A 13,635-nucleotide genomic window follows, 5' to 3' on the forward strand; every position below is an offset into this window, starting at 1 on the left:
AGAGTGTCACACCGAGGTATTTATACCAGGTGGTCCACTGGATTGGGTCACCCTGTAAATGCAGGGGTGGGCTCTCGGTATCCTCGGGTAGGTGACACGACATGGTGGTGGACCTTCTGGCGCTGAAGCGGAGCCCCAGCAACGTGCCCTCGCTGGACACAATGTCAAGCACGGTCTGAAGCTCCTGAGCGTTTCCTGCCAGCAAAACGATGTCGTCGTTTACCCGCCGCGGTGGCTCAGTGGCTAAGGCGTTGTGCTGCTGAGCACGAGGTCGCGGGTTCGATTCGCGGCCGCGGCGGCTGCTTTTCTGATGGAGGCGAAAAGCAAAAACGCCCGTGTGTACGAGATTTCGGCGCACGATAAAGATCCCCAGGTGGTCAAAATTAATCCGGAGCCCTCCACTACGGCGCGCCTCATCGCCTGCGTTGCGTCGGCGCGTTAAACCCCACAATCAATCAATCAAAACGATGTCGTCGGTGTAGAACAGGGCAGGCAACTTGCGAATGTGCTGCTCTCCGCCCTCCATGTACTTAACTCAGGTCGACCCCAGCCCGCTGCTCGTGAGGCATGTCTCCATTCCGGCCGGAAACAGCATGAACAGGAGCGGAGATAGTGGGCATCCTTGGCGCAGCCCTTGAACACCTCTACTGGTCCTGTGAGTGAGTCCCCCGAGTGGATCATCACCTGCGTGCCAGTGTACAGTCTGATCATCAGCCGCAAGAGCTCGTCAGGCAGGCCAAGATACCTGAGGGTCTCCCCCACAGTTTGGGGTGCTCCACAGAGCCATATGCTTGGGCGATGTCCAGAAAAGCAAGTAGGAGGGTGCATTTTTCTTTCACAGCAATCTCCATTGCCTGCGTTACTATGAACGAGTTGTCCTCTAAGCACCACCCGGGTCGGAAACCATTCTGAAGTTCTCCCAGCACTTGGCCTTTTTTCGTCCAGGCCATCCCACATGCACACAAGATGTGATTTGATTGATTGATTGTGGGGTTTAACGCGCCGACGCAACGCAGGCGATGAGGCGCGCCGTAGTGGAGGGCTCCGGATTAATTTGGACCACCTGGGGATCTTTATCGTGCGCCGAAATCTCGTACACACAGGCGTTTTTGCTTTTTGCCTCCATCAGAAAAGCGGCCGCCGCGGCCGGGAATCGAACCCGCGACCTTGTGCTCAGCAGCGCAACGCCTTAGCCACTGAGCCACCGCGGCGGGTCACACAAGATGTGTCCCAGGAGTCTGTACAGGCCCGAGGTGACAGTAATGGGTTGGTAGCACTTGGACAGGCACTTGTCACCTCCTTTGTGTCGACAGCTCTGGGCCTCGTCGGCTTCCTTTTGGGTACTGAAGGGTGTTGCCTGCAAGAGGAACCCCACCCCACACCCTGTGCATGCGACCCATTCTTCGTCGGCGTAATCAAGTGGCGCTGTCTTCTTTCCTCGTGACTTAGTCATCGTAATGTAATCCTCCACCTGAGACACCAGGCTCACACGAAGATCTGCTGCTCACACTGACTCACGCACTAACCTAACCTAACTTGCGCTGCAAACTAAAAAAGCGATCTGCTTGCATTAAGGTCGCGTGCTAACCTCCAAGAAGAAATGCTAAGTTTGTTATCATATTGGTATTATCTGAACCGGGGCAGCTCTGGTCAGACTGGGTGCAGCTTGCAGATGTGGCCACGTTATCATGATCGCCCCATTTACCTCTTTCTGGCAGGGTTTTACTAAGAGGGTAGGGGTGGGGTAAATATGAATTGGAGGGAGAGCTGGTCTGAGACATTAGGTTCTGAAGCAATTACTGCTTCAAAGGAATTGACGAGACCACGGAATGCAGAGAGAGTTGATGTCTGTTTAGTGGCCGTTTGTGGAGACGTGATCTCTCCCATGAGAGGGATAATGCGTCATCCTGTGTGTAGGTGTCGTCAGGAGTAGCGGGAACGCGGTGTCGTGAGTTTACAGGAATTTCTTCTACCGGAAATTCCCTGGCTGCATTGGTGTGTGTTTAAAGGAGTCCTTAGTAATAGAAAAAGCTTCCTGCAAACCAGTAATGGCTGTCATCAAGCCTGTAAGACAAATATTTTGCGATATTCACCAATCCTTGTTCTGGGTACTTTGGCAACACCTGTACATTTGTCGATTCAGCTGACACTGTCTGCTGCGAGTTCTGATGCAATAAACTGTCATGTAGATTCAGGAAGATTTGACAGTGAAGCTGTCTTGGACTAGTTTCTGCTTTCCCTTTCTTCTGCTTTTGTCTCCTGTGTCGCGTTGACAAGGAATGGCATTATGCTCGCTTCATAGAAGCAAGTAAAAAATTATCTGTAGCTATCAACGTAATGTAGGTAGCTTGGAAAAAGTCTCACTGGAATTGGCCACATAGATGTCTTTGTCATTATGCCAAGTTTCATTTGCTTGTGGTAGTATTAGTGCTTACTGTAGGTGTAAATGCTACAGAATTCATGTCTGAAATTCTTGTTCTATCGAAACTATCTGAAACAAATTGTATGAGAAATAATTTAGTATTAATTTTAGGTATGTTAGTACGTGTATGTGTCTTTTTCGATGAATATTCAGTCACCATAAAAATTCCACATAGTTGTCCACCAACAGGGCTCCACTGGTCTTGCTGCTTTGTAGCAGTAGTAGGGCTCTAAATTCTTCTTTGGCATACATTACAAGGCACAGTCAACAACACTCGCAATGCCCTTCCACTGCAGGCGTGCTCTCTGGCTTGTGGAACAGTGGTGGGGGCCCTACGCTCTGGGGAGGAGAACGAGGGGGAGCGGCCCAGTCCTGGCCGCCTGGTGCTTTGGTGCCCTGGGCAGCTACCTGGTGGCCTGCTGCCCTGTGCAGCAGCTGGGCTGGCACCAGGTGCCCGAGTGGGGCCACTCCTTCCTCTACTATGTGGGCCGGGAGTGCCACTACTCCCCCTCTGACACCGCTGCTCCACCTGCCTTCTCTTACCCTCCGACCGTCCCCCTTGACAGTGGCCTTCGAGCTGGCCCCTTCTCCCAGGTAAGTCGTGACGTCCCCTAAAATGCACAGCCAGGGCTTCAGAATAACCCCAATCACTGGCTTGCTACTTTCCAGGTGCAAAGGCTTGTTACTTTGCTTGATATGTTGACGAAATGTACGGCTTCTCCCACTATCTACCTGCCTAGAAAGGGCTTGAGAGTATGGAAGTAGAAATATGCTCGCCGGGTGGCTGCTGCAGGTTGTGGGTCGGAATTCCTTCCTTAGGGTTTGTGTAATGTGACCCGTCTGAGGACAACCTCAGTGGCCTGAAATTAAGATGAAACCTGTTGAGGGAGAGCGCAACGACAGTGAAGAAAAGAATTGGTGTCACTGCCGCTCCGGTCGCGCCACTCTTTCTGGAGCCCAGAAGGATGAAGCATAGAGGGCTGGGCACGGCTCAGCCCTTCGTGCTCAGCCCACAGCTAACATGTGAATGAAACAGCTCTTGATATTCAACGAGGCGACAGGCATGCACAGTAGACATGGGGGTAGCGCTTACAACTTGCGAGCAGTGACATAAGGCGGGACTTCAGCCAGCACACGCCGCATAGTGGCAACGATCAAGAGCTGTTTCATTCACATGTTAGCCGTGGTGGTGTGCTAGTTCTGGAGCCAGTGGAGATCTTGCTACACTTGTCTCTCGTTTTATACCTGCAGCATTTTTCAAAGAGTTACTGACAGGCCAAACTGAAATAGTGGTCAGAGTATACTTATTGTCGGGTAGACAAAAAGCAAACGTAAAAGAGGTTATTGCGGGTGCTACAGCATTTTTAATGCGAATGCTGAATGAACGCCTCAGACGCTCAGCTTGCGGCCTGCAGCTTGCATACCCTTGCAGCTTTACACAGTTTGCTTCCCGGTGAAGGGGTTTGCGTCCGCTGTACCGGTAATGGTAGCAATTGCACTTTTAATATAGAACAGGGGGTACCGCAGTCCGAGCAGGTAAGTGTGCAAAAGCGGCATCAGCCTGGGGCAGCACAAGTGGTTTTGTGTCCGCGGTTGTGCGGGTGGCTTTATCAGCAGCTGACCAAGAGACAGGCATGAAGAAAAACAAGAAGGCGTAGGGGTTGCCGCCTGGGGAACGCTAGACAAACTGTCAACTATTTCCCATGGTTCCCGTGAAGCAGCGCTGGCTGGTGGACATGACAGCATGCAGGAAGGCTAGCGAGCGGGAAAGGGTAGGAGAGAGCAAAAGGAGAGTGGCGGCTTGAGCTTTTTTTTCTCACGCGTTTGGCAATGTTAATACTGGTGCCGTTGATTCTGCCAATGACCGGTGTGTAAGATGAAGGGCAACTTTCGTATGCATTTTGGGGGGAAAACCTCTACCCATGGGTCCCTGTTTAAACGGTAAGTGTCCAGAGGGCAGAGTGACGCAGGGTTGGTGTAGAGGCCTCTGGCTAGCAGTCATCTGCAGAGTTTCTTCGAATAGCTCCCCTGAGGGGGGAGAGTTGTGCATCTATCTGCCATCTTGAGTTCCAGAGTTGTGCAGGGAAGCCACCCATCATGCACGTATGAGTCACTGCACCGGTTGCAGCAACAGGGCGAAGTCGGCTCGTGTGTGGTGCTGTCGGCTGGGCTGGCCACTGTGTGGGACAGCCCTCAGCTGCTGACCTGCGCAGAACTGGAAAAAGAGTACTGAAAGTGGGCTTTCCTGTCAAGGTGGTACCAGCGACGCGGCAGATTGTGGAAATCAGACGCGCAACTCTGCGAAGCATCTAGTACAGGAAGCACAAAATGCAGCATGCACAGATAAGCCGTATTCAGCACCTAGACGGGCTACATTGAACGTGCTGCTAGTTTGCTGCGTTGAAGTACGTTTTCCGATGTTCTCGTTTTCCTCCATAGCTAGCACTGTATTTCACCCAGATCAAACCACTTCGTTTCATGCTACACCGGTTAGGTAACAGGCAGGGGGAAGAAAGTGGTCACAATGAAACTTGTCTTTGGAAACTCACGGATTAAGTGACTTGTCGTGGATAAGCAGGAATCAGTGAATACATGTTCCCTGCATCACCAACGGTCATGCAGTTCGATTGGGATGCAAGGGATGAAGCAAAAAAGCGATGACATCTGTTGTTTCTCGCCTTGCAGTGGGACGGCGGACACCCAAAGTGTCGCGAGGAGCCCGCCTGCTGGGTACACCGGACTACTTGGCTCCCGAGCTGCTGCTAGGACAGCCACATGGTGGGCCTCACTGAAATACTGAAACAGAACAGATTGTGTCAGCTTGTATAAAACTGGCAAGGATTTTTTCCATGTCTACGAAGGAAATTGACAGCAGTAAATGCTGCTAGTACGCTGAAACGTATAAGCGTCTTTACGATCTTTAGTTCTTGTTTTATTTAGGATTGCTTTAGATTTCCATCTTGAGGATTTGCACATTTTGACCGCTGCGTGGCGAGTGCTTCGCAGTTGTGCAAATGGGACTCATGAGCCCGAGTTGACGGTGCACATTTTTTAAACGGAAGAAACCAGGAATTAGCGGAATAGTAAGTACATTTGAGGCCTCGTAACGAGAGATTCTATAACTTGAGCTGCGCCAGTTTGTTGCACACTTCAGTGTATTGCACTGGGGTCGGTCCTAGTAATACATATCATTACAAAGCTTTTGCCCCCACTTGCAGTGTGAGACCCTTGGTTGAGGACATTTTTAAACTCAACCCACACCTACTTCCCAAGGGGCTGCTTATTGATCAGTGTTGACAGTTACCAGAAATTGTTAAAGCTCTGCCGCCACGCAAAAAAATGTCAACATTTGTGCGAGCATACACGGCGCAGAATAGTCCCCCCTGAGTACTGATGTTTGGGTATTCGAAAGTTTGAATGATGCCCAAGGAGTTTGCTGTATGAATCACTTTGAAGTGCTCTTACTACTTGGAATTTCTGAAGGACTCTTTTTTTTTGTTTGTTTGTTTGTTTGAAAGGTACAGAATAAGGTTAGAAAAAAATGTTTTGAAGTAATGTCGGCGTTGCCACAAAGCACTCACTGTTGGAGAAATTCCAGGTTACACTAATGCTAAAACAGTGCTGTGTGCACTCTTGTGCCAATAGGGCGCACTAAGGCTACATTGCGATGACTGCAGGTCCTCCAGTGGATTCGTGGGCGCTGGGAATATGCCTGTACGAGTTCAAGACGGGGCTGCTCCCGTTCTGCGACCAGACCCTCGAGGCAGTGTTCGACAACATCCACCATGGAGGTGGGCCCTTTGGAGGCTTTGGGTTATGGCGTGGATGATAGCATAAATACTGGATGAACAAAAAATAAAATTAAAAGAAACTTCAGGGAGGAGGAAGGCAGTGTCGCTGCAAGGCAGTCGCTGGGGGCTGATCGTTGTTGATTGTTCATTAATCATTGTTCACAGTGCATTGTTCCCTGGCGTACCAAACTTGACAAGGGCGAACTTGAGCTGTATTTGGGGAACGAGTTAAAGCTCTGAGTTAAGTTTCATTCAGTCGACTAACGACATGGCATTCATTAAATTTTGTGCATGAAAACATAATGATGTTTGTCAACTAGTGACCAAATTTGGCTAATGTAGCAAGGGACTGTGCCAGTCCTCTGAAGTGAACTCTGTCTGCCCACCACGCCAGAGGCAGGGCGTGAAGAATGTGGGTGTGAAGGCGAGATGGCTGGGAACCATATACCAGAACTTGTAGAGCTAGTTGGTTCATCTCTGCAGTAAGAAGGGAAGGGCACAGGAATGAAGGTTGACAAAACAAGATGAACGGGTCGGAAGTTGGCGCCTGCATCTGTCCCTTGTGCCTACCTTCGTCCTCCTCTGTTTAGCGCCTTTTCCTGTTTGCGGCACAGGAATGACAGCCTGGCTAATAATTGTTGTGTGCAGGTCCAGCGACCCCGAGCAGCCAGTCCGACGACCCCGAGCAGCATTTCCGACGACCCCAAGCAGCTGGTCCGGGGACCCCGAGCAGCTGTACCACCATTCGTGGCCACCGCGGTGGTTTTTCGCAAATGGATCTTCTTGGCACCGTGGACCTGCTGCCCAGCCGCGTGCGCGCCTTGCAGTCACGGCAAGTGTCCCAACACCTGAACCGGGGAGTTGAGCCTCAGGGGGGTTGGTAGTGATCCTGTAACGCTTCTTTTGTGTTCATCGCGGCTTGTTGGTTTGGTTTTCTTTGGGGTACGTGTTTGCGGAAAGTTTGAAAATCGATTCTTGAGGTCTCAATTGTTACGAGGATAAAAGGAGGGGGAACCCGGTGTATTCACAGCATTCACAGTAGAGAGCAACGAAGGCCGGAATCCGACACAATCCTCGTCTTCCGTCAAATCCCCAAAACATCCCTTGTCTTCGTCATCACTCACAATACCGACGGGTAACACGAATGTGTGAGGGGAGGTGATAGTGCAGTGAAAGATTGCGCTGGTGATCGTCGTTGGCGTGGCTTTGTAAAGTGGTGACTGTATAACTGCAGCGAAGCCAAGCCTTTTCTGAGTGCCTCGTAGGGACCTGTTCGCCACGAAAGCGCTGCATACGGAAACGCTACCGTGTTGCTAACATTAGCTAGTGGTGAGGTAGTCGTTAGCTAGTCGCTAGCGACAAATGACTAGCGTGTCGCTAGTCATTTGTGTGTGGGCATGTGCCATGTGTGGTTATACAGATATTGGATATGCCCCATTTGGTCAATCCTCTATTTAGATGTCATGTGCATGGTGCAAAAAATCTTGTAGAATTTCAGACGGTTAGCTGATACATAATTGTTCACCTTTCATAATTATTTCATACGCATGAAAGTGAATGTGATTGCACATAAGGCAAGGTGGCCGTGTCTGTGGCAACTTGCACTGTGCCGACAGAAGGAATGGTTTATGAGCGTTCGACTTGGCTTTGTCATCTGGAATAGCGAAACCTTGTGTCTAAGGCCCCCATCGGTGGCACTCCTGGAAAAAGATGTCGCCTTCTTGGCAAGATGTAGATTTGTTGTTAATCTACACAAGCTCCCTGTGTTAGTTCTATTTTGCCCGACCGCTGAGGCTTGACATCTAAGGCGAATCCTTTAAGTTCCCCATTCTGGACAAACCGTCCTTGTTATTGCGGAAATGGCTGCCTCTTTTAAGGAGTAAATAGAAAACACTGGTGGGATCTGATGGGATTTGAACCCGGGTGTGCATAGTAGCAGCTTGAAGCGCTACTACTCCGCACGCTGCCAGGGGTAGAACAAAAGTTGTCATTGCTGTTGTCGATTTCTTTGCGGCACACGCCGACAGCGTGAGGGGCTAATGTGCCTCCTTGACAGAATTCACAAAACTGAGTTGAATTGATAAGGGACACAAGTTAGTGCGCCCAAGCACACCTTTCTTTTTTTCTGTGTGTGCGTGTGTTGCCATAGTGTGCCGTACTTTGCATACAGGTGCCTCTGTTCCGCACGAGATGCAGTACACACAAACAAGGAAAGTCGCGGACCAACACGTAAACGTAGAAGAACCCGTGCATATGGTGCATGGTACATCGCCACTTACGGGACCCTGTGTGTCGAGCATGCCAAAATTTTCATGGACAATTACTATCAACCGTAACAAAAGGAAGCCAAGTACAATCCGGCGGGAAACAGCAAGTGTGGACAGCAGCCTCTTAGTGGTATTATGGCACCATCATCTGTGAAAGGACATGGCCAACAAAAGACATTGTACTGTTCGCAGCAGCTCTTTAGCATTTCCTCTGGGTGCGTGATCGCTGACGTCCCGAAAGAATTAAATTTAAAAAATGTTTAATTTCTCGGTGAGCAAAGCACGGTTTTCGGCCGGACAATCGGTAGTGGCGCTGAAACACCAAATCCTTCGAATAAAACAAACCTCTATTTTGTCTGCATGACCCCTTTGAGCTTGTTCCCTGCGCTTTCCAGGTGAACACCGAGGCTGTTCCAGTGCATGCGGTCCTGGCGTCCTGAAAAACTGCGGGGGAGACCGCAGCGGGCCGCTTTTACACAGATAATGCCCGTGCGCTGCGGCAGCAGCTCTGCAGGCGCTGCTTTATTTCTAGTTTTGTGTGATTTGTAGTGCGATTGTTGTTTGAAATACAGATTCTAGATTGCGAGCTGTGTGAGTGTTGTTCGTGCTTGCAATGCGCAGGCTCTGTTAAAACAGATGGTTACATCTGCGGTGGCCTGAGCCTGGCGATGTGAGGCCATCCTGCGTGAATGGCTGTCTTCTTCGAATGGCCAAAAAAATGTACTCGTGATGCCAGGGATCGGTGCCTGCCTTTCACAGTTAGTTGGTAATTCTATTCTCACTCCTTATTGCTTTTGGGGGTTGCCTTCTTACCAGGAGGACTTTCAGTAGGACAAGTTGGTCCGGGTTCATTTTGTCGCAAGGACGACACACTTGAAAAAAGGGCAACACGGGGTGCACGTCCTGTTCCCCGCCTTTTTCTAAGTTCATCGTCTTGCACTTTTTGCACTATGTAAATGCTTTCTTAGCAGCCTTAAATGTTTGGGTGCATGGTATTGTTTCAGATATTGTGCAAAACATAACATGTATAGGACGTAAAAGCCTAAAGTGGCTGTGAACTGATTGTGTGTCATAAGCACGGCTTATTCAAAATTTGCTGCCTTTTCCCACCTAGAGCATAAATTTAGGTAACAAGCTTCCCTTGCAAGTTGTTGATAGGGCTTCTGACCTGCACTGATGTCTGGGGTATTCATTGTACTACATCAGCAGATGTTGCAGACGCCTGTGGCTTTCCTGCAAAAGAGCTGCACTCGAGGGTGTCTATCAGTTGATGCTTGCATATGTCGCTCCCATGTAGGTTCAGTGGCAAGGCGATTGTTTTCATGGCTGTGGGTTGGCAACACTTCGTTTATACTGCTTGGTTACTGGGTTTGTTAAAGGAGTACTGCCAGCAAAATTTTGTTCAATTTTTGTTGCATTTATCGATGCCTAATGGCCTGGCGAACCCCAAACAGCACTTTAAATACTCGAGCGCGCGATAGTGAATTACATTGAACGGCCTGAAAATCGTTCATTCCAATTGCCTGCAATTCAAGCCCAGAGGTTAAATGAGACAGAACCACAGTATGACCTCACCGTTTTTTTGTGCGGACGTTAAAACACTGCGGGGACTGGTGGAGGCGTTTTGACTGCACCTGAGTTGAGGAGTGGCTGAGCTGCCTGAATGCGTCAGGCCTACCTTTGTGGCGGAAATTCAGTGACTGCTTTCAATAAAAGTCCTGATGGTGACTTCTATGGGGATTCTGGGCTATATTATTGACTCCTTTCCAGTGTTTGGAACTTCACTTTTGACAAGAGTGCCTTTCTGAGCCGTGGTTATGCCTGTAGCTCTGGCTGCACACATCAGCCTGTGAATGCACCAGCGCCCATTCGCACTTGCGAAGGGACGCGGATTTCTGACAAGCGCTGGAGGCACACGGCCGTGTCAGTTCTTTTTGCTACCTCGGGGTGATGTCATGCCAATGTCCATTTGCTGCGCGCAGCTCCACATGGTGTTCTGTTGGCGCAATAAGGTGAAATTGAAGTATGTTGCACGGATCGCAGGCTGCTCATTTTTCAGCCAGGGTATCTCTTGATTTACGGAAGCTGTGTAATGATAACGCCGAGAATCAGCATCAGTACCCCTCTAAAGCTTGCATAGAGGCAGTGGATGCAGGTGGCTACATGGCTGATTTATAGAATATTTATTATTTTAAAATAGATTTATTATATATTATTTATTATATAGATTTATTATAGAATATTTACAAGTGGAAGGTGTGGGCAAAAGTTGATGCATCGTCTGCTCAAAGTTCAGTCGTCTGCCGCCGAAGGAAGGTGGAGACGAAACTTTTGGGGCCATGTGTCGGGAGGTGTTCCAGCCAGTGGCTTATTTTGGCATGCTGTGTGGGGCCTGGCATCTACGCACTCAGCTTCATGGCTCCATCTGCTAGTTCATCTTGCAAGTGCTTCCACATCTCAAAGAAGTTGGAGCTTTTGCGAAGGGGTGTGACTACATTGGCGGGTGCATGGAGTGCCCAGGGCTGGGGAAAGCTGATGCAATCAGAAGGCCTTCGAAAGAACATTTCAGGAGGTGTGATGGCACAGCTAGGATAGGGATGATGATGTAACCAAAATGTGTTGCGCTTGAAGTCAGTCTCACTCAACCTGTCGTTTTCAGGCAGGCACTGCTCATTCCTTTGTGTAACAGCATTGTACCAGGCCTCAGAAAAAGCTATAGATGGTACTGTGATCCAGAGACCCCCTCACCCTACTCTTACTTTGCCCCTTAACATTAGAGCAAGGGGAGACCGTGCTGTTCAGTTCCAACCCACAAGTGCACGAGTGTGCGATCCTGCTGGCCAAACTCTCTGCTAGCGCCTACGGACTCCTGGTGTCGACTGGGGGAAGGCAGCGTGCCAGTGCTCTGAGCTGGCTCCTCTTTTTCTTGAGCTTTGGGTCGATGAAGTCTTCACAGTGCTACAACCCCAAGTTCGACTACAGTGGGTGGCTTTGGTGGCAGCTTACCAATTCCTTAGAAGCAGCTCTTCAAACCCTCACGAACATGAGGTCAGCAAGTGCTGCTCTGCATAATTATGCGGGCTACTCATGTCCACTGCAGGACAAAGGCCTTATCTGGCTCTGTCCCACCTTCAACAGAGGCCGTGCGCAGCTCCTAGCAATTGGCCCGGTACCTACGTCCGAATCTGAACACACACGCCGTGTGTGGGAAGGTCCACCAACCCTCGAAATGATTGCCGAATGCGCTCTTGAGAATGGTCTCTTCAAACTGGTGTAGTAGTCTGTCCGACTCCTGTAGAGTGCACCACATGCGCGCCATCTGCCCGATTTAACTTTGTGTGAAAAGTGAAAAAATGAGTGAACTACTGTGAACCCCTTATGGCATTTGCATGAACAGTGAACTTTGTGTGAACGGTGAACATCTGCTGAACTGCTCTTTCCCCTACCTTTCTACCCCTTCCTTTTCACCTCGCTCCCCCAAAGGCATCTGGCCTTGTTACCTCAATAAAGTTATTCTCTCTCTCTCTCTCTCTCTCTCTCTCTCTCTCTCTCTCTCTCTCTCTCTCTCTCTCTCTCTCTCTCTCTCTCTCTCTCTCTCTCCCATTTACCTTTAACCGATGTTGACCTGCACTGCTTGAGCCACTGTCCGAATAACTCTATCATTTGGTTACTGGCCTTCCCCTTCTTCTAGACCCATCTCTTCCCTTTTTTGCGATATACTCGATGGCATAAATACTATGTTACAAGTATTCGCCCCGAGCGCGAACACAGTCGGCCCCTGGCGGCGGCGGGACGAACCGCTCCTAGTGTGGATGGCGCTCTCGCGTCGTCTGCTTTTTCACGTTGCGTGCGGCGCAAGACGCGTGCTGCACACGACAAAACAACCAATATGTGTGCTCGTTTGGCAGTAAGCAATGACATAGTTACCTCTGCTTGCGCATTTCCTCTAGAAACGCGATAATCAGCGGCCGTTGCGGGTTAATGCGCTGGTTTAATTCCACAAAACATCTTCGCCCTGGTCACCGCTTGAGTGTGAAACGTGTTATAAACATTGCTTCCACACATTGCACTTTTCTTATTGTTGAGTGCCGTTTCGGGAACGTCGAAGGGTGCTTTTTGAAGGTGGCGTGGTGATTATTCAAAGGATAAAAGTTTAGTACGCGAAACGGGTAAGAAGCGACAAGACTTGTGCATACGCGGGCAAATTCCACACCCTTGTAAAATTGCGTTGTGTCCTTATAAAAAGAAGAAACAAACAAAAACATTTACACTGCGCACGACCCGTGCGCTATCGCCCATACATTACCAGACACGTATTTTACACCCGCAAGCGCCTGTGACACGTGATCGTGTCCTTCTCGTACCTTTTCTAAAATAAATACCATTTTTGGACAGTCGTTGTTTATACTAAGGAGGAGGAATAAACATTTATTCAACTGTATCGAGTTGCTATTTAAAATACGTTTCTATGGCTGCACAAGAGTATTTAGGGGGATTCTTCGGTAAAATTAAGCAGTTGTGAGTTTGCGTCTGTCATCTGGCATTTCGTGTGTCATATATATATGTATCATTTTCAAATCCGACATGAATCACCTTGTCCAGAAACGTGTCTCACTCAGCATAACCAAATGCCTACTATGGTCACGTCTTAACCTCTTAAGGTGGACCTAAGTTTAAAGAACGAGGAGAAAACGCGTAATATAATGCACGTTGTTGCCCACATGTGTGAGGGGTGTGTGCCATGACTCGCTGTTTTTTTTTAATTTTTCCCACAATGCTTGCTTTCAATACAGTTTTGAAAAAGGCGAGCACCAATTCCTGGACAATCCCGGGCCAAAGGGGGGTTAATCAGTTCTAAAAATACGTACTGCTTTTTCACCGCTTCAGAACACGACGCCTAGTGTAGTTTCGATTGTAAGTAATACTGATAACCATAGTTTGGCTTTTCGCGTTACATGCGTTCTCTTCTCGCTGCTCTTGCAACGTTGGCAGGACCCCCCCCCCCCCCTCTTCCCGAAAAAAAAACTAAATGCACAGAATTTCATTTTTTAACCAAGACAAAGGCGATATTCAGTTTACAAAACAAAGTATAGTTACCGGGAACCCGTTGCGCTGATTCGCAACGAGAAATAAAAAGGAAATGTTTTACTACATC

The 13,635-nt window shown here is 49.1% G+C and overlaps 1 protein-coding gene across 4 annotated transcripts in view; it reads left to right on the plus strand.

Annotated features, from left to right (window-relative positions):
* LOC144172543 (uncharacterized) overlaps window positions 1-13,635 on the plus strand; it is a 37,530-nt gene that overhangs the window by 2,541 nt on the left and 21,354 nt on the right. For 2 of the 4 annotated variants that reach the window (XM_077701218.1, XM_077701219.1), the window contains exon 3: window positions 2,719-3,016. In XM_077701218.1, the coding sequence (XP_077557344.1) occupies window positions 2,719-3,016 (298 nt within the window). Of the gene's footprint in view, window positions 1-2,718; window positions 3,017-5,107; window positions 5,201-6,099; window positions 6,214-6,861; window positions 7,046-8,875; window positions 9,115-13,635 lie in introns of those variants that run through there. The other 2 variants (XM_077701220.1, XM_077701221.1) reach the window with 2 other exon arrangements.

This window comes from Haemaphysalis longicornis, unplaced genomic scaffold (genome assembly GCF_048455015.1).
Source record: "Haemaphysalis longicornis isolate Haplotype H1 unplaced genomic scaffold, Haemaphysalis longicornis Haplotype H1 scaffold_23, whole genome shotgun sequence".
Lineage (NCBI taxonomy): Eukaryota > Metazoa > Arthropoda > Arachnida > Ixodida > Ixodidae > Haemaphysalis > Haemaphysalis longicornis.